Below are 19,076 nucleotides of genomic sequence, written 5' to 3'. Positions count from 1 at the left end.
GAGAGATGGGAGAATGAGATGGCTTTCGCGACAAAGGGAGAAAGAGAGTGGTGTTGCTCGTTGACCGTCGATGGAGAGATAAACCGCTCATAGAGGAAGAGAGAACTGTGAGAGAGAGCTGAGACAGAGAGAGAAGTCAGAAGTGTTAGGTCGTCAATCAATGGCCAATGCGTCGACACGTGTCTCGCCCTGTCTGTTGGTCCCTTACACTGAACCGAGACATCATGACCCATGTTAAAATCCCGCTCTTTGTGTTGCTAATCTCGGTTCGATAGTTTGTTTTTACAAAACTAAATAATAATAAAAAGCTGGAAATGAAAACAAATTGTGGGTCGGGTTTCACTTTAGTTTGGATTTATTTTTCAAGCTAAGTTTGGATGTATTTTTCAAGCTAAGTTTGGGAAGGGATATTACATCAAGAAAAAAAAAATCACACAATTGGTGAAAGAAAAGAGAAAGTTGTGATTAAGTGGCGGTTGTTTGAAAATTCATTTTTGGGCCTTCAAAATAATTTGGTGTTTGGAAAGGAGTTTGAATCAATGTAAATGAAGGTATAAGGAGTTTTGATCATGTAAAAGAAAAAAAAATCTAATCGTGATGATTCGAAGTCTTGTAAACAATTGTTTTATGCTCTTACATTGCGAGTTCCTTGGACTTTGTATTATCCATACCTTTCATTTCTTACTCACCTTACACCCTTGGCCCCATTACAACCTATACTAAAGACCTAAATTGATCTTAAATGTCATGTGGTTGAATTGCATCCATTTTTCTACTTTTAAGTGTTTGGCATCCTTCTTGAGATCATATTAATGCAAGTTCTTCATCTTCCTATTTTGAGTTAAGTCCCTTATGATTTAACTCTAATCTCATGTTTATAATTGAGTGTTGCATTGTAGCCCTCTTCTGAGTGATTCATTTGTGAGAGGACAACTTCGGTGAGATTTGAAGTTGCATTTGTGCTTGGTATGATTTTTGAAATTGTGTGAAAACTAAGATTGGGGAATTTGTTGCATTTGGCTATCACACTAATACACTTTGAACATGTTATGTTTTGAACTTTGCCGCCTTGTAAATAATGTCTAAAATTGAGCTTTTAAACTTTTGAGTCATGTGCATGAGTCATTTCTCTTCATAAAATGTTCGGAAAGATTGTTTTGAGTTTTTATTTATTTATTTTTATTTTTATTTTGTTTTGTTTTTGTAATTATTTTTGTTTTTGTGTTTCTTTTATTTTTGCTTAAGGACTAACAAATTTAATAAGTTTTCTAACCACTTTGTTTTGTAGAGTTAGTAAAACGTTTGTGGGTATCGTTTCTGTTAAACCCTCAGGAGACACAACTCCTCCTACTAGGGATGCCTAGAGGTTTAAAGGCTTGTTGCATACGCTCAATGCAATCGAGTTACCTACGAAAGTGGTCTAGTTAACTTCTTGTTTTGTTTTTAACTTTGTTTTGTGTTGTTTTGCTCGAGGACTAGCAAAATCTAGGTTTGGGGGTATTTGATCGGTTCATAATTGTATATCATTTTGTACCCTTCTAGCTTATGATTTGGTTATGTTTTTGAGTTAAACTTGTGCTTTTAATCCTTTTTGTATTTATCTTTCAGCTTTAGGTAACAATGATGGCTTTGGATATGAAATGATGTAATCCATGCATGTTAAAGCCTGATTTGGATAAAGGGAAGAAGTGCTTAAAGACAAACTCATTTTTGCTACAGCCCCCTGCCAGTCCAGTTCCGTAGGTCATATTGCAAGCTTTGTTTCAGCAACCTACACAGCTCAGATGAGGCAGCATTCTTCATGAAAGTTGTTCCAATTGGTGTATACTATAACATATCCAAAATTCAGCCCCATTGGATAAATATGGAGTCTGTCACCTAGCAAACACAGAGCCATGCTCAGGATGGATTTTATCAGCGCGCAAAATGAGTTAGCAATTTGTTTTGGCCTTAACTTCCTCCTCCGACCTTGGATTGGCCCAAATGATGCTGGAAAGAAGACATTCTGAACTTCAAGTTTGAGTGCTTAAATTCTTAATTTGCTTAAGGGAAGCCCAATTCGTAAGCCCTTGAAGTTGCTAGTCATGCTGACCTCAGGATGAGCTATTGTTTCTGGTTGGAAGCTTGGTCATGGTGACATGAAGATGAGCTAGGGCTGCTGGTGGGATTTATTGGTGAAGTGCATCAACCAATTCAAATTTTCTAATACAAGTGCATCAACCATTTCAAATTTTATAAAACAAGTGTTGTATGCATTAGCCATATTGAATTCAGATTTTTCACTTCCTTAGGCCTATAAATAGGGAGGTTCTCTAAGCTTGTAAACACACCCCAAGGGGGGAGCTCTCAAACACTTCTCTAGAGCTCCCTTCCCTTCTCTCCCTCAAATTCTCTTAGTTTCTCTTTCTTGTTTTCAATTGTTGTAATGAAATCTTTTGTGTTGAAATTTTCCTTAAGTTTTTCTTAGTTCCACTTTACTTTTCATTATGTAAATTCTTTTCTTTAGTCTCAAGTTTGATTAGTTTCCAAGTTTCAATTATGGTTCATGTTCTTATTCATTATGCTTATAAGTTAATATGCTAGTTTGAATGATTGATCACCATTAAGGCTTGCTGGTCCTATTGTGATGGTCTTGTTCTCCTTTATCACCTACTGCACTTTAACTCTTCTTGCTGCCTGTTACCGTGATCCAATCACTGGAAACATGAAAGAAGTGTTCTTTCTTTTTCTTTTTCTTTTTGTCCAAAGGTCTAAAGCTCAATCTTTGTTATGCTAATTTCAATTTTTCAAGTGCACTTCAGGTCAAATTCTGTGGATCTGTTCAGAACGCAGCCCTTTTTGGAATTTCTACTAGCGATGGGTTTCGGTTGGGGCTTGGAATGTATCTCTCGTGGGGATGAGTTTTGGCTAGGATTTTAGAGTTTAGGGTTGATGGGGTTGCTGAATGAGATATAGCTGGGGGAGAGGGGTTGGTGATAGGGTTGCTTAATGATTTAGACGGTAGGGGGAAAATTGACGAAAAAAAGAAGTTCATATTCTTAATTTTCTTAAAAAAGAGAATATGGGATAAATCGAAAGTTATGTACAAGTTCAGGGGCAAATCACTAGTATACCATTTTATTAAATGAGTCGTGCCACCGCTCGTGTCAACCCTCTTAAAATCCAATAACCCGTTTAAGTTGAAACTTAGAAAAACACACGCATATATAAAGTAAACTTGTTCTCTTGCTCATCTCATTAACCTAATTCTGAATCTCAGTCTCTCCATCTCTGCATTCTCAAGTTTAACCAAGATCTCACTGGTTATTCGTTCCCAAGTTCTCCACAGAACCCTCACCCCCAATAGTCTTCAAATCCCTATCAGTAACAAAAGACTCCCTGACCACATCCTCAGCCCCCAAAACATCATATTTCGAATTCCCAGCATCATCCTCGCCATCATCATCATCCACTGATACCTTGGCAGAAAGCTTGGAGTCGTCCATGGAGGCTGTGACTGAGAGAAGAGAAAGAAAAGGGGTTTTGAGTTTTGTTTCGCTGCACTCTCAAGAGTGAAGAACCAGAAATCACTCTATTTGTCTCTCTCAGGTTATTTCTCCCCCTTCATCTCTCTATTTATCTTTTGTTTCTTGGATTTCTTTGTCTCTGTTGTGATTAATTTTCTGTTTTGCTTGATCTTTTTGTTTCTATTTTGCTGGATTTCTTTGTTTTTGTTTTTGTTTTTGTTTCTGTTTTGACTAACGTAAAATTCTGCATAAGCTTTGGGCTGAATCCTCTCGGGTTCGTGTCGTCCGTTATAGTTACCATATGTATGCTTTGCATTTATATATCCTGGGTGGTACTAGAGTTCTCTTGACTGCTTAATTTGATGGCTTTATCTCTCCCTTGTAAGAAGCTCCTATCAGGGGGGTATGGCTCCCCTTGGGGAAGGTTATGTATGTATTGTATATCTGTCTGTTTATGACTTCATGGTGATGCATGATTTGAGTCTCAGGAAAATTTATTACATTTTTGTCCTTTAATTTTTCATTTTAACCTCCTTGAGTAAATGCATCTATATACATGTATGAATGTTGCTGGAATGCATCTTATCTGTCACATTCTTCTGTTAATTACTTATAATTGCACTGTACTAAAAAAATTCATTACATTGTGCTAGCTGTTCATATGTTTAAATCTGGAAATGGGGATAGTTGGTGGTCCAAGACTCCAAGGTGGCACCATATATTCTTACCATTCCCCCGTAACATGGATAATATGCTTGTTTTTGAACTAAACACTGAATGCTCCTTGATTTGTTTGGCATGTTAGCTACTTAAGAATTCAATCCCTTATAATATTCTGCTTGTCGACTAGAGACATTAGGATATGTGATACATATGGATTTCTTTGTTTTACTGGATTTCTTTTTATAATCATCTAAAGTCTTATAGTTTGAAATGTAGAAAATCTCACTTTAGCACCCAACTTGGAAGAATTGACTGAGGATATTGTTGGTGGATGAATATTTGAGCTGGGAACGCGATTTTGTATTATATGTTGTAATTTAATCAAAGTGTTTTTGTTTTTGTTTGATTTGGATTTTAGAGTGACTTTGAAGTTTTTAAATTTCATTGTGATTTTGGAATGTCTGAGCTGGAATGTTTGATCTAACCATACTAGGGAAAGCAGTCACCTCCATCTCTCTCTCTCTCTCTCTTCTTGCTTCATCCTCTCTCTTTTTCTTCCTTCTCTTTTCCTTCTCTTTCTCTGGTGGTGCGGTTTTCTTCTTCTGCTTCAGTTTTCTCCTTCTCTCTCTTCTTGTAGATCTAAGTTTAGATCTGTGGGCTGATGTATTTTTCCTTGCAAGTCTGAGATATTTGAGACAAGTTCAACAAGTTAGATTTGCTCTTCAAATCAAATGTACAAAACTGCTCTAATATTTGTTCCTAATACAGTTTCTTTTATTATAATACAGTTTTTTTTTCAAAAATTTGTTCCTATGATTTGTTGGTTTTAGGCTTAATTGTTACAGTTCCTCCGAAAACATTGGTCAAATTCCATATTGGCCCTTGGACTTCATCACAAACTCTCTCCTACATTTCTTTCTTGCTTCATTCTTTCTCTTTTTCTTCCTTTTCTCTTTTCCTTCTCTTTCTCTGGTGTGGTTTTCTTCTCTTGCTCTAGTTTTCTCCTTCTCTCTCTTTTTGTAGATCTAAGTTTAGATCTGTGGGCTGATGTATTTTTCCTTGCTAGTCCGAGGTACTTGAGACAAGTTGAGCAAGTTAGATTTGTTCTTCAAATGAAATGTACGAAACTGCTCTAATATTATTTCCTAATACAGTTTCTTTTATTATTTCTGATACATTTTCTTTGATTACTTATGCTCTTTCTGTTTAATTTCATTTGAATTTTTCTTGAGATTTCAGTTCTGGGTTATCCCAAAGAATTCAGTTCGACTTTTTAATCTTGGTTCTACTGTGCTACCAGGTGTTCAGTTTAGCGCTGATAGTTGCATAACAAAGCCATGGCATCACTTCTTTGGGTTGAAGGGTTTGTGAGAATACAATTTTGGGTCAGTCATTTCTTCTTTCAATATCTGTAACACCCGTGTTTCAAAGAACAAAAAAATAAAAGAATCAAAACACCCTTTGATAATTGCCATTACTTATTACTTGTGTTTATACATCATTGGTTTGTCATGAATTTATTGTCACAATTTTTTTTTCTTCATAAATTTGGTCTATGGCAGTCTTAATATCTCCCCAGCACTTCTCGCATTCCTCAATCGTTTCTCAGTTCATGAAGTGAATTTCACTTTCAAGTTAAATATCCACAAACTATTCATGAAATTTTCTTTTGAATCACCAATTCTTTTGTGATATTAGCCGTTGATGATATTCTTTATAATATATCCATCTTCAACAACCCATTGAAGCCCATAATAGGAAATCCTTAAATGATATTTTGCTTTCTTTGTTCCGATTTTGTTTGATTGCTGAAGAAATTTGGAGATCTTTTTTCACATTTAACCCATTGAAGCCCATAATAGGAAATCCTTAAATGATATTTTGCTTTCTTTGTTCCGATTTTGTTTGATTGCTGAAGAAATTTGGAGATCTTTTTTCACATTTGGTTGTGATGATGATGAAAAGGAGTTGATTTTTGGTGCCAATGGATTGGGTAGACTTCAAAACATTGGTCAGCTTTTCTTTTCCTTCTTGCTATTTAAGATGATTAATTATGATTTTAGGAAGTCACAGTTACTTTTTGTGTGTGCCTCCCACTTTGGTTAGGAATGTATAATTAATTCAAGGAATTGTATGTACACGAAGCAACTGTTATATCTATAAAATGATTAATATTATGTAGCCAAATCAATAGTGGTTTGACATGTTATGTGATATGAATCTAGATTGCACATTCAAATAAAAACTTATTGCCAAGTAACATGTCAAATTAGTTGGAATTGAATCAATCTGATGAGGTAATGCTCTTAAAACCATTGTATATGATATTTTCCTTACAATTTTCCTATGATTTCTTGGTTTTAGGCTTAATTGTTACAGTTCCTCCGAAAACATTGGTCAAATTCCATATTGGCCGTTGGACTTCATCACAAACTCTCCCACTTTTCTTTCTTGCTTCATCCTTTCTCTTTTTCTTCCTTTTCTCTTTTCCTTCTCTTTCTCTGGTGATGTTTGCTTTTCTTGCTCCAGTTTTCTCCTCTCTCTTTTTGTAGATCTAAGTTTAGATCTGTGGGCTGAGCCTTGCAAGTCTGAGATACTTAAGACAAATTTAGCAAGTTAGATTTGTTCTTCAAATGAAATGTATGAAACTGCTCTAATATTTGTTCCTAATACAGTTTATTTTATTATTTCTGATACATTTTCTTTGATTACTTATGCTCTTTCTGTTTAATTTCATTTGAATTTTTCTTGAGATTTCAGTTCTGGGTTATCTCAAAGAAACTTTTCTATCTTACTACTGTGCTACCAGGTGTTCAGTTTAGCGCTGATAGTTGCATAACAAAGCCATGGCATCACTTCTCTGGGTTGCTGTGTCTGTGAGAATACAATTTTGGGTCAGTAATTTCTTCTTTCTATATCTGTCTTTTTGTAACACCCATGTGTGAAAGGAGAAAAAATTAAAAGAAACAAAACACCCTTTGATATTTGCCATTACTTATTACTTTTGTTTATACATCATTGGTTTGTCATGAATTTATTCACAATTTTTTTTTGTTCATAAATTTGGTGTATGGCAGTCTTAATATCTCTCCAGCACTGCTCGCATTCCTCAATCGTTTCTCAGTTCATGCAGTGAATTTCACTCTCAAGGTAAATCTCCACAAACTAGTCATGAAATTTTCTTTTGAATCACCAATTCTTTTGTGATATTAGCCTCTTGGTTGTCCTCCACTTCACCTCTATTGTGCTACGTATTGCTTGATACTCATAATGCTTTTCTTTTACACCCTTTCTCTCTTTATTTTCATTTCTTAATTTCTGGTGCATAACTTAATCAATTAATTTTCTGCTGATGATAAGCAAAAGGCTGGGGAACCTGGCATGGCTGCTTTGACTGGCATTTGTCTAAAAAGTTGTTGCTAAACTGCAAAGAAAAAAAAATAACTGTAACTGATTGAACGGTTCAGTGAAGAAGAATTTACCCAATAAGAAATAAAGAAAGTGGGTTGTGAAAGAGATGAATGCCATTATTCTAAATATAATATTTTGTTAACAAATCGAAAAAGGAGAAAATACATTGAATTCTTGATCAGTTCCCACGTGGATGGGCCACACAGTAGCCCTTTTTAAGCTTCCTTTGGCCACTTATTTAGTAATATTTATTTAGTACTTGGAACTTGGAACCTAGAACCTGTCGAATGCGTCACATATAATATTGGGGCCACACAGTATTATATATATGGTTCTATTCTATGAGTCTCTTTTTGTATGTAGAGGTAGTGGGTGGCCATAAAAATCGAACCGAACAAATCGAATAATTGAATGGAAAGTAACCGAAAAAAATAGAATTGACCAAAAAAGTCAAAACCTGACTGAAAATCGTACAAAAAAAGTCGGGAGCACTAGCAGGGGACTCATTTGAATGGATCGGAAAGGGGACTTTGGAGGGCTTAGTCATAGGGAGCTTCTAGTTCTACTAAAAAACATATCACACCCAACAGAGTTTGAATTTCACATTCTACCCCCAAGACAAAATAAAAAACAATATCAGTTATTAAATATATTAAGCCAACTTTTTATGTATTTAAACCAACTATTTTTATATATTAAGCCCAATCTCCTTCAAATATATTAAGCCCAACTTAAAGCCCAATGTCCAATGTCCTCAAAATATATTAAGCCCGTCAATTATTAAATCACCCTAAACCCTAAACCTACCCCCCTCTCATCTATACTACTACTACCTCTTATCTCTCCCCTTTTATAGAGAAAGCACCCACCTCCATCTCTCCCTCTCTTATCTCTCTCATCTTTTCTTCTTCCTTCTACTTCCCACTCTCTCTCTCTCTCTCTCTCTCTCTCTCTCTCTATGTGGAGCTGCTTCAATGTCTCTGTATCTGCTACTGTTCCGAGTGCAAGAAATTGAAATTGGAGCATCTGATAAAGGGACTGAAAGTCTTGCTGTGAGACCGAAGGAATTCTTGCTGGAGTGGCTGATTTTGATTGTTGTGATTTAAATTTTTTGCAATTATCTGAGTTGATTTGAAATAATTGTGCGTCTTTTAATTTTTTTTTCCCAAAATAAATTGGTCTTTCCTAGATATCTTCTTAGGATTACCAAACATGGGAGAGCGAAGGAATTCTTCAATTTCCCATCGCTTAGGAAATGACATGGGAAATGACGTCACATCAAATCCTTTCAGCCTGTGCTCTAAATTTTTATCTCTTATAATTTACATGCTATATTTTTTTTTTGTAAAATTGTTTTGTGTTAGCACATGGGGTGGCACCATGGTGTGTGGGCCAAAATCTCCCCCACCCCTTAAGTCAACCGGGTTCGATTCACGTAATAGAAAATTTTGAGGTAACCAAATATAATACTTCCCCCTCCCCTCCCTAGAGAATGACAAAACAAAACTTGTTTTGTGGGGCTCAGTTAGGTTTCATGGGCTTCAACCAGCTCCTTATATTTATATTCAGTGAGCAAAAATTGAAGTTCCAAGAAAGCTTAATCACGCCTAAACAAAACTTAATAAAGATGTAAATTTGGTAGAAACAACTACTAGAAGATCTTGATTTACTCTTATGGAACGGTTTAGTTTTCAAGCAAACCACTTATTCTGTTTGACAGGTTTAACTAAATTGGTGAACATGTTTGCATGTTTTTCTTTTGTTTATTATTAAATTATTATATATCTAGTACTAATATGATACGACGTACCTTTACCTCAGATTAATGGCCAACAAGAGGTCAAGAAACAAAGCATCGATGTGTGCCAATCCTTCTTCAGCACAAGGCCCATTATCATCGGCACAACGAGATCCACATACTGGTGTATCAGCAGCATGTGCCAAGCCAGTAGCTCTGCAAGCTGATCCTGGTCCTTTATCAGCACAGATAGCTGCTACTTCAACGGAACGTACATGGGTAAGTCTTTTCAAACCTGTACTGCAAGCTGATCCTGGTCCTTTATCAGCACAACAAGGGTCATCCTCATCGGCACAGACAGCTGCTGCTTATGTGGCAAGTCCATCAGTGGCCAACACAACTGCTGCTCCAGCACCTGCACAACGATTGTACGCTGAATGTCTCTTAAAAGAGTTCTTGGAGAATTGTTATCAATGGGATGAGGAGCAGTTCAAGCGTGGGAGTCAAAACATACTTAGGTCAGTTGCATTTACCATTAACTTTTCTATTATATATGAAATTTTATTTAGGGGAATGCTAGCAACCTTCTAGAACCTTCTCCCTTTTTCTCATGACATGTGTCACTTTCCTTACTCTTAAAACCATGTCATCAATGCATCACACAAAGCTAATTTTTGTTTACCAAGTTTACCCTTATTAAATGTGTTAGATTTTTTTTTTTTACAACAAGCTAGTATTTTACAACTTTTTTTCCACGTTATTACAAAATAAAATACAAAAAAACATAGGTTTTTTTATATATAAAAAAGTGCTTACTTTTTGTTTTTCCAAACAATGCATACGTTGCTAATAAAATCTTCAGTCCTAGAATAACTTTCTTTCCACCATATTACAAAATTAAATAAGAACAGCGTAGGTTTTTTTTTATAAAAAAGGCTTTTCGTTTTTCCAAAGGATACAGACTATGATCATAAATTTCTGTCCTAGCATAGCATGAACTTCTTTCATGCTTAAAGAAAAAAATTTCTGTCCTAGCATAGCATTAATTTTTTAATTTTTTTTAATAAGGTGGTAAGAAAGTTGTAAAAGAAAATCAATACATTTAATAAGGGTAAACTTGGAAACAAAAATTATCTTGTGTGATGCATAAATGACACCATTGATGACATTGTGTTAAGTGTAAGAAAAGTGACGCATGTCATGAGGAAAAGGGAGAAGGTTCAAAGGAGAAAGTTAAAGAGAAGGTTGCTAGCATTCCCCTTTCATTTAATGCTATTATTAACCTTATTCCCTTTTCAGAAGTCTCACAGGGAAAGTTGCTCATTTGGGGTCTAAAGGCATAACACATGGGCCCTTGACTGGTGAAAATATCTTAGTTATTGGCAATGAGGCTGAGAATCTGGAGGTTGAGATTTTGGATACCCCACATAAATACAACCCAGCCATGCCAAGCTATCGCGAACAATTTCGAACATTAGCATCAAAAATGATTGATGCTTGGGAAGCTACTTGTCCCCTGGCGTCAAAGCATTTTCTCAAAATGATAGAATATTGCATACCTTGGTAAGCAAGCTCCTGATAACTTATTTTATTCGTATAGGGTCATGCATTAAGAAAGCCAATTCACACACCCACAGATGAAATAATACAACATAAAAAGAAATGCAGACTTAGTTCAACTTAAACATGTTCAATATAAAAACCCAAATCAGGGCACACGAAATATGTAGTGTGAATTACTTGGAAAGCCAATATTCTCATCTCTTACTCTCTTTCATTAAGTGCAGGTTCTATTTTAAGCAACTACAGTGGCATCCCCTACTGTTATCGTCTAACGAAGGAGCCATGTTTATAATCCATCTCTATACACATCTTGACATTGAGAAAAAAGGTTGGAAAAAGGATTACAAAAAGGTTATAGCGAGAGAAAAGGTTGACTTTGGTAAAATTGTTTCTGGAACTTTTCGCGGTGCCTTTGCTTTCTCTAAGGTTTACAGTTATCCACGAGTTGTATACGACCCAAATGCGCTAGGAGCACTCATGTTTTTCAGACATGCACTCGTTCATGTTAATGATTATATCTACGAGGCCCTCGAGAAGGAAAATGCGGTATACACATGACCTGAAAGTGCTTTTTAATTTATGTTAAACTACTCTAACGTTTATTATTATTCAATTATTGCAGAAACCAGAGAAAATAGCAGCAGATGCAGTTTTGGTATTAACATGACCTAAATTTGATTTTTAGATTTTTTAAATATTATTATTCTCTAAAACATGTTTGTATTCAATTTTTGCAGACAATAGAGGAAATAGTGAATACGCTCGCTCACTTCTTCCCAGAAGTGCCCCTAGAGTTATTCAATTACATGCTTTATAAGGGCATTGACATAAATGCTGTAATTTGAGAGGATGCGATACATAGAGAGCTTCCAATCTGGTAAACGTATTATTTTGTATTCTCCGAATTCATACTCCAGATCCAATGTCACAAACACATACAATAGAGCTTCAACTTTTGGACCTGTAGACTCTGTTAAGAAATCTATCAGCTTAAGACTTTGTTTAGTTGAGTGGTTTACTGTAATTTGCGTACGGCTCTTTCATTTTCTAGTAATTTCTATCATTTTCAGTTTTGGGTGTTGAATTTCATATTGCGTTGCTCTATTTAATTTTTTTTTTATTTTTCTGAGTGAAGTAGTATTACATATCATTTATTGGTATATCCTATACTCACAAACCAGCTACAAATTAAGCCCAAGTAATTACTGTATTATTATTGTACCATGCAACTATAAGTTGTACCATGCTAACACGAAATAGGTTGACTTGGAACTTACCTAGCCAATAGCCATTGTGGTGGTTGATTTACGCTTCAAGTTGGTGTAGTTTGTAAAAGTAACTAATGGTATGGTATTGGTGCTATGTGCTGCATGTTTCTCTTTGCAGTGTCAAATTCCCCAAAATACACTACTTCCTGCAAAGTTCTCAGAAGACAAGAAGCAAATAATTAGCTCATAGGTAAAAAGACTGAATCCCTCAAAGAAGAGAAACAATCGTATAGCAGCATGTATGTATATATGTTATCTCCGAAACGTGCTTGGGTTAAGTGTAAAAACAATTTGGGCCATTTTGTGAATAAGATTGGATTGAATTATGAGGTAGAATTGAAGATGCACAAAATACATCACTTGAAATATTTTGAAATTCCTAAAATTATATTCCATATCTGTAAGAAATTAAAAGATTATAAACAAACTGGATGAATGAAAGCTTCCCCCTTTTCCGTCCCACCCTCCTGCAATGGCAGATCAAACATCTTGGTGTGCCAACCAATTAAAAAGTGTAAGTAAGCTGGTGGGTATGGAGCCTTGCATATACGTTCTAACCAAGGATTTAAATATCTAAGGGTTTTGGAAATATTGGTGGTCTAAAAACACAAAATATCGATATCGATAAAAATCGAATAAAAATGACGGAAAGTGGTAGAAAAACATGGAGATTTGTGATGAAACTTTAGAAGATGTTCAATTAGTCAATTATCTATTGTTTTGACACTATTTTTTGAGAAAAATGCATTGTATTAGGGGTGGGCACGGTATGGAATGAAACGGGATGGAGGTTATTCCGGTGTCAATCCCGGATAGGGAAATCGAGATGGGATGACACGGGATGAGAGTTTTTGAGAACATGTTCAAACCATACCAGACCCAAACGAGACCGGTATGATTCAGTATCAATGTTGATACCGTAAAAAATCTTGCAAAAATTCAGAAATCTTGCAATTTTTATAAATCAAGTCTGATACAAAGTTTACAAACAATCAAGATTCAAGAGTCTTGTTCAAGACTTGCCAAATTATACGATACATTGAATACATTCACATTGGCTTTCACAAATCAAGCCTAATACAACAAAACAAACAATCAAGAGTCTTGATTCAAGACCAACCAAGAAATGGAAATCAAATCTCACATAGACTTTTACAACAAATCATGCCTAATACAAACAAAACAAACAATCAATCAAGAGTTCAAATTCAAGACTTGTCAAATTACAAAGCAAGAAATGGAAATTTCACATAGGCTTTTACAAAACAAATCAAGCCAAATTAAGTACAAACAAAGACAAAGATGAGTTTCGGGGCCTCTTACCATTCCAAATTCCCAAATTCAATCAGAACAATTTCTATAAACACAAAACCAAAATAAAAACAATTTCTCAATTTTGAAAACAAATTATTGCAAACCAAAACAACTTTTCATATATGAATACCTGAGATCGGACTAAAATAGCGGTAGCAGAGGGAAACAGGTTTGAAGAAGATGCCGCCTCCCAAAGCTCCGGTACCAACAATACGATCTTCAACCCCCTGATTTTTCTACACAAAAACTCGGACAAACTTTGTGGCTTTCCTTTTCCACCGATTTTATACACTTTGGAGAGAGAGAGAGAGAGAGAGAGAGAGAGAGAGAGGAGGAGGAGGAGGAGGAGGAGGAGAATAGAGGTAAGGAAAGGAGAAGAGAAGGGAGACAGAGGAAACAAAGCTGGAGTCGAAATGTTCGTGGGAGAGGAGGAATTTGAAATTGGGGTTTATTATATACCTGGTACTGTTCGGTACGGTATAGCACCAAACAGGATCACAAATCTAGAACCGGTGTTGTGCCAAACAATAATGGGATAACATGGTATCATCCCGTTTACACTTCAACACTAAATGGGACGACACGAGACTGACACGATTTCAGGACGGTTTCGGTATTCTGGTTTTGATGCCCACCCCTACATTGTATGATGAGTTTGAGTGATTTAAGTTGAGCATAGTGCGAGCTAACAAACACTATAACTTAAAATGCAAGTAATAAGAGGGGTTTATATATTATTATGTAGGTTAAGAATAACAAATGTAAAGATACATAATAATAATAAATAAGAGAGATTTATGTAAATATATAACAAAATTATATGTATATATTCAGTAATAAAAGGGCTTTATATATAGTAAAAATATTAGCAATATGTGTAAGTTTATTAAATTATATATTATATATATGATAATTTCTTTGATAAAGTAAAGGAATATATATATATATATATATATATATATATATATATATATATATATATTAGAAATAAGTAAGGAATTTTTAAATCAATTGAAAATTAAGACAAACAAATCTTAAAGAACAAAAAAAATTAAAAACAACTCTCCCATCCAGCTCCAGCAACGTAGGCCACTGCAGCATCCGAAACATCACCAAAAAGTCCACAGCCCCACAACCCCTCTCTCTCTCTATCTCTCTCTCTCTCCAACTCCCTCCTTTCCTCTCACGCCACTGCACAGGCCAGTTCTACATCCCTCCCCCACCCCACCGCCTTCCCCGCGCCAGCTTCACATGAAAACCGCCACCACACCACCACCTTTCTCTTTCTCTCTCTCTTCCACCCAACCCAAAAATCCTGCCATAAACACAGCCGCATCCCAGAATCTTAACAAATTTCTTAGATCTGCATCTCACGGGGGAGGGAGGTTATGGCGAGGTGGGTGAGTTTATGGTGTTGGTGGGGCTGGCTGGGTGTCTGATTCTGAACGGGGGAGGGAGTTTCAATTCTGTGTGTGAAAAATGATAAGGGTAAATCGCGTCATTTTCGAAATGCATCCACAGCAGCTTTTAAAACCTCCGCATGATTCCATCCACAGCAGCTTTTAAAAGCACCGCTCTAGCTGCTTCCGAAATCTGCTGCCAATGAGCCCTAATTTTGAAAAAAAAAGCAGCTTTGTCTTGTTTTACCAAACAGCTTTGGGTTCATAATTTTTAAAATAAGCTGCTTCTTTTTAAAGCACCGCAACCCCAAACTGAACCTTCTCTTTAAATCAATATACCATATAAATAAAATACAGATACCAAATATACCATTAGTTTGTAAAAGTAACTAATGGTATGGTATTGGTGCTATGTGCTGCATGTTTCTCTTTGCAGTTTCAAATTCCCCAAAATACACTACTACTTCCTGCAAAGTTCTCACAAGATACAAGAAGCAAATAATTAGCTCATAACTGATATATCAAAAGCTAAATTAAGAATATACCAACAGCTAAGTAATAGGTAAAAAGACTGAATCCCTCAAAGAAGAGAAACAATGTAAAAACAATTTGGGCCATTTTGTGAATAGGATTGGATTGAATTACGAGGTAGAATTGAAGATACACAAAATACATCACTTGAAATATTTTGAAATTCCTAAAATTATATTCCATATATCTGTAAGAAATTAAATGATGATAAACAAACAGGATGAATGAAAGCTTCCCCCTTTTCCTTCCCACCCTTCTGCAGTGGCGGATCAAACATCTTGGTGTGCCAACCTATCAAAAAGTGTAAGCAAGCTGGTAGGTATGGAGCCTTGCATATACGTTCTAACCAAGGATTTAAATATCTATGGTTTTGGAAATATCGATAAAAATGGAATAAAAATGATGGAAAGTGGTAGAAAAGCATGGAAATTTGTGATGAAACTTTAGAAAATGAATAATATGCAAGTAATAAAAGGGGTTTATATATTATTATGTAGGTTAAGAATAACAAATGTAAAAGATACATCACAATAATAAATAAAAGGGATTTGTGTAAATATGTATAAAAAAATTATATGTATATATTCAGTAATAAAAGGGCTTTATATAGTAAAAATAGTAGCAATATGTGTAAGTTTATTAAATTATATATTATATATATGATAATTTCTTTGATCAAGTAAAGGAATATATATATTTTTTACGAAACATATATATATATATAACCAACTCTTCCATCCAGCTCCAGCAACGGAGCCCACAGCAACATCCGAAACATCACCAAAAAAGTCCACAGCCCCACCACCCCTCTCTCTCTTCTCTCTCTCTCTCTCTCTCTCTCCAACTCCCTCCTTTCCTCTCACGCCACTGCAGAGGCCAGTTCTACATCCCTCCCCCACCCCACCCCCTACTCACCACACCCACACCCACACCCACCCCCTTCCCCCCGCCAGCCCCACATGAAAACAACCACCACGCCACCACCCTTCTCTCTCTCTCTCTCTCTCTCTCTCTCTCTCTCCCACCCAACCCAAAAATCCTGCCATAAACACAGCCACATCCCAGAATCTGAACAAATTTCTTAGATCTGCATCTCACGGGGGAGGGAGGTTATGGCGAGGTGGGTGAGTTTGTGGTGTTGGAGGGGCTGGGTGGGTGTGTGATTCTGAACGGGTGAGGGAGTTTCAATTCTGTTTGTGAAAAATGATAAGGGTAAATCGCGTCATTTTCGAAAACAAATGAGGACAATACGGGTATATCGAAATATTCATTAAAACCTTCGCATGCTTCCTTCCATCCACAGCAGCTTTTAAAAGTACCCCTCCAGCTGCTTCCGAAATCTGCTGCCAATGACCCCCAATTTTGAAAAAACGCAGCTTTGTCTTGTTTTACCAAACAGCTTTGGGTTCAAAAATTTTAAAATAAGCTGCTTCTTTTTAAAGCAACGTAACCCCAAACTGAACCTTCTCGTTAAATCAACATACCATATAAATAAAAAGACAACGCTTGGCTCCTGATGTATGACGACCCATTCCTCCTCAACCATGACGTGGGCTTCTTAAAAAACCAACACGTGTGTTTTTTTTTTTTAATCCTCTTTCCTCTTCCCCCAACCTTTTGGCTGGTTTTAACCGCAGCTCCCCAAAGGCACAGCCACCCTTGTTCCGAATCCACCCTCATCACCAACCTCGCCGTCTCCAAAAGCCTCTCACTTTATCTTTTTTTATTGTTCATCATCTTATATATGTGGGTTGTTGTTCATCTATCATGAGCAATATTCTAAGATCTCTAACCGACTCCGCCCTCACCCTCTTCAATCTTGCAATCTCTGCTTCTGATCCTTGGCCTTTTTCTTTCGTCTTCTTATAACCCATCAAGAAAATTCAAAAACCAATGAACCGATAAGGCAGGCCACTGAACTGATAAGGCAGCCCACCGAATTTCTTTTTTCTTCTCTCTCTCTCTCTCTCTCTCTCATTTCTCCATCACTTCTGCTCTGGCTGCAAATTCAAAAACAATTGAAAGCACATAATGATTTCAATCCAGGGTCTTGGGCTCCAAAATTGACCGGAGGTTTACATGGCGAGGTTGGTGATGAGGGTGGATTTGGAACAGGGGTGGCGGTGCCTTTGGGGAGTCAGCAGTTAAAACCAGCCAAAAGGTTGGGGGAAGAGGAGAGAGGAAGGGAAAAAAAAAAAAAAACGTGTTGGTTTTTTAAGAAGCCCACGTCATGGTTGAGGAGGAATGGCTCCTGATACATCAGGAGCCAAGCATTGTCCTAAATAAATGGACAATTGTCCTAAATAAAATACAGATACCAAATTGACAAGGAGAAATTGCGACAGACCAGGTGGAGGAGAGATCAAGATTGTGGTCTTTAAGCTGCGTTCGAAACCAGCGGGTGCCATATCCAAGAAAATTCTACCTTAATACAAATAATTTTGGATACGTTGTCCCGACGCCTTCCTGCACAGAACGAAAGAAGTCGACAAGAAAATTCTACCTTCATACAGATACTTTTGGTTCCTCGCATGAGTTAGTATAGGATATATGATGAACCTGAGATCCAATCCAAGAGCACAGAAAAGATGAAATGACGATGAAATAGATCAACAAGAAAAAAAAAAAAAAACTTAAAGGAAGAGCACTCTCTTGTGCAATCTCAATCCAAGAGCACAGAAAAGATGAAATGACGATGAAATAGATCAACAAGAGAAAAAAAACCTTAAAGAAAGAGCACTCTCTTGTTGAATGATTGCACGGGTCGACTGCTAATTCGTCTCCATGGGTTTGTTAGGTGGTTGTTCAGTCAATGTTTGAGCACACGCATAGGAAATATATGGCAACTTCAAGAGAACTTCATGGAATAGCAAAGCGAATGAAAATATATTGCACAAATTTCATATCTCTAACAAATCATGTTTCGAGAAAATTATCACACTCGACGGAACGTGATTGGTTAAAGATCTGTAATGTACAAGTTTATCAAAAACTTCGAATGCAAGTTAGAAGCTATCCTCCTAACCGAAGAGAGGCCATATTACTATAAAGCGTTTCAGTCGTGGGGTTGAGCTATGATTGTTTATTCTATGCAAGTTTTACTTAAAATCCCTGATATATTTTTCATTTTCACATAGCTCCTTGAGGTTTTGAAAATATTCCAAATAACTCCTTCTCTTATTTGACTGTTAATTAAATGCTGACATCAGCCTAAAAAAGTTTGAAAAATGAAAATCGCCCTTGTACCGCAACGAAAAAAGATTGAGACATCCCTTCTTTGTATCTAGGCTAAAAGTCACTTTTGGTCCACGTAGTTTGGTACTTCAATCACTTTTGACCCTGTAGTTTCAATTCCGTCAATTTTGACCCTGTAGTTTCGTATTTGTAGCAATTCAAGGACAAGTTAGTATTCCTGTCAATTTCTTTAACGATGCAAAGGGCAATTTCGTCAACCCAAAATCCTTGAGTGTAAAAACTCGTTTGAAACTCCTCTAATTTCATATTAGGTCTTGAAATTGGTCATTTAGGTTTAGGGTTCTTCAAAAATTAGGATTAATGGTTGAATTTCGAGCCCTAATATGAAATAGGGAGAATTTCAAAACAAGCTTTTACGCTCAAGGGTTTTGAGTTGACGAAATTGCCCATAGCATCGTTAAAGAAATTGACAAGAATACTAACATGT

General features: G+C 36.3%; 2 protein-coding genes across 9 annotated transcripts in view; one reads left to right on the top strand and one right to left on the bottom strand.

Annotated features, from left to right (window-relative positions):
* Positions 1 to 18,416, bottom strand: part of LOC110772695 (uncharacterized) — a 35,236-nt gene extending 16,820 nt beyond the window's left edge. The window contains exons 1-4 of one of the 4 annotated variants that reach the window (XM_088248048.1): positions 18,119 to 18,416; positions 17,742 to 17,953; positions 13,594 to 15,685; positions 12,159 to 12,295 (exon numbers count right to left, since the gene is read on the bottom strand). The gene's annotated coding sequence lies outside the window, so the exon portion shown is untranslated. Of the gene's footprint in view, positions 1 to 9,614; positions 9,734 to 12,158; positions 15,686 to 17,741; positions 17,954 to 18,118 lie in introns of those variants that run through there. The other 3 variants (XR_015833527.1, XM_088248047.1, XM_088248049.1) reach the window with 3 other exon arrangements.
* On the top strand, positions 3,197 to 11,950 carry LOC110772693 (uncharacterized). Of its 5 annotated transcripts, XM_088248046.1 has the most exons (11): positions 3,197 to 3,588; positions 5,236 to 5,288; positions 5,470 to 5,554; positions 6,088 to 6,180; positions 6,979 to 7,063; positions 7,247 to 7,319; positions 9,402 to 9,836; positions 10,618 to 10,881; positions 11,106 to 11,427; positions 11,504 to 11,536; positions 11,619 to 11,950. In XM_088248046.1, exons 7-11 carry the CDS (start codon positions 9,406 to 9,408, stop codon positions 11,724 to 11,726), a joined length of 1,158 nt encoding a protein of 385 aa, XP_088104172.1. In that variant the 5' UTR covers positions 3,197 to 3,588; positions 5,236 to 5,288; positions 5,470 to 5,554; positions 6,088 to 6,180; positions 6,979 to 7,063; positions 7,247 to 7,319; positions 9,402 to 9,405; the 3' UTR covers positions 11,727 to 11,950. The 5 variants fall into 5 exon arrangements, with proteins under 5 accessions (XP_088104172.1, XP_088104169.1, XP_088104171.1 ...); XM_088248043.1 differs by lacking the exon at positions 5,236 to 5,288; XM_088248045.1 differs by lacking the exon at positions 6,088 to 6,180.
* Positions 18,417 to 19,076: the final 660 nt, after the last annotated feature.

The sequence above is a fragment of the Prunus avium genome, chromosome 2 (assembly GCF_965620075.1).
Source record: "Prunus avium chromosome 2, drPruAviu1.hap1.1, whole genome shotgun sequence".
In the NCBI taxonomy this organism is placed as follows: domain Eukaryota; kingdom Viridiplantae; phylum Streptophyta; class Magnoliopsida; order Rosales; family Rosaceae; genus Prunus; species Prunus avium.
This window is presented reverse-complemented; position numbering and strand designations above follow the sequence as displayed.

Bases quoted from the DNA above. Each gene is read 5' to 3' on its own strand.
- LOC110772693 (XM_088248042.1), top strand. From the start codon at position 9,406: ATGGCCAACAAGAGGTCAAGAAACAAAGCATCGATGTGTGCCAATCCT. The intron at 9,837-10,617 runs GTCAGTTGCATT...TTCCCTTTTCAG, and splicing joins GGGAGTCAAAACATACTTAG to AAGTCTCACAGGGAAAGTTG. The intron at 10,882-11,105 runs GTAAGCAAGCTC...CATTAAGTGCAG, and splicing joins ATAGAATATTGCATACCTTG to GTTCTATTTTAAGCAACTAC.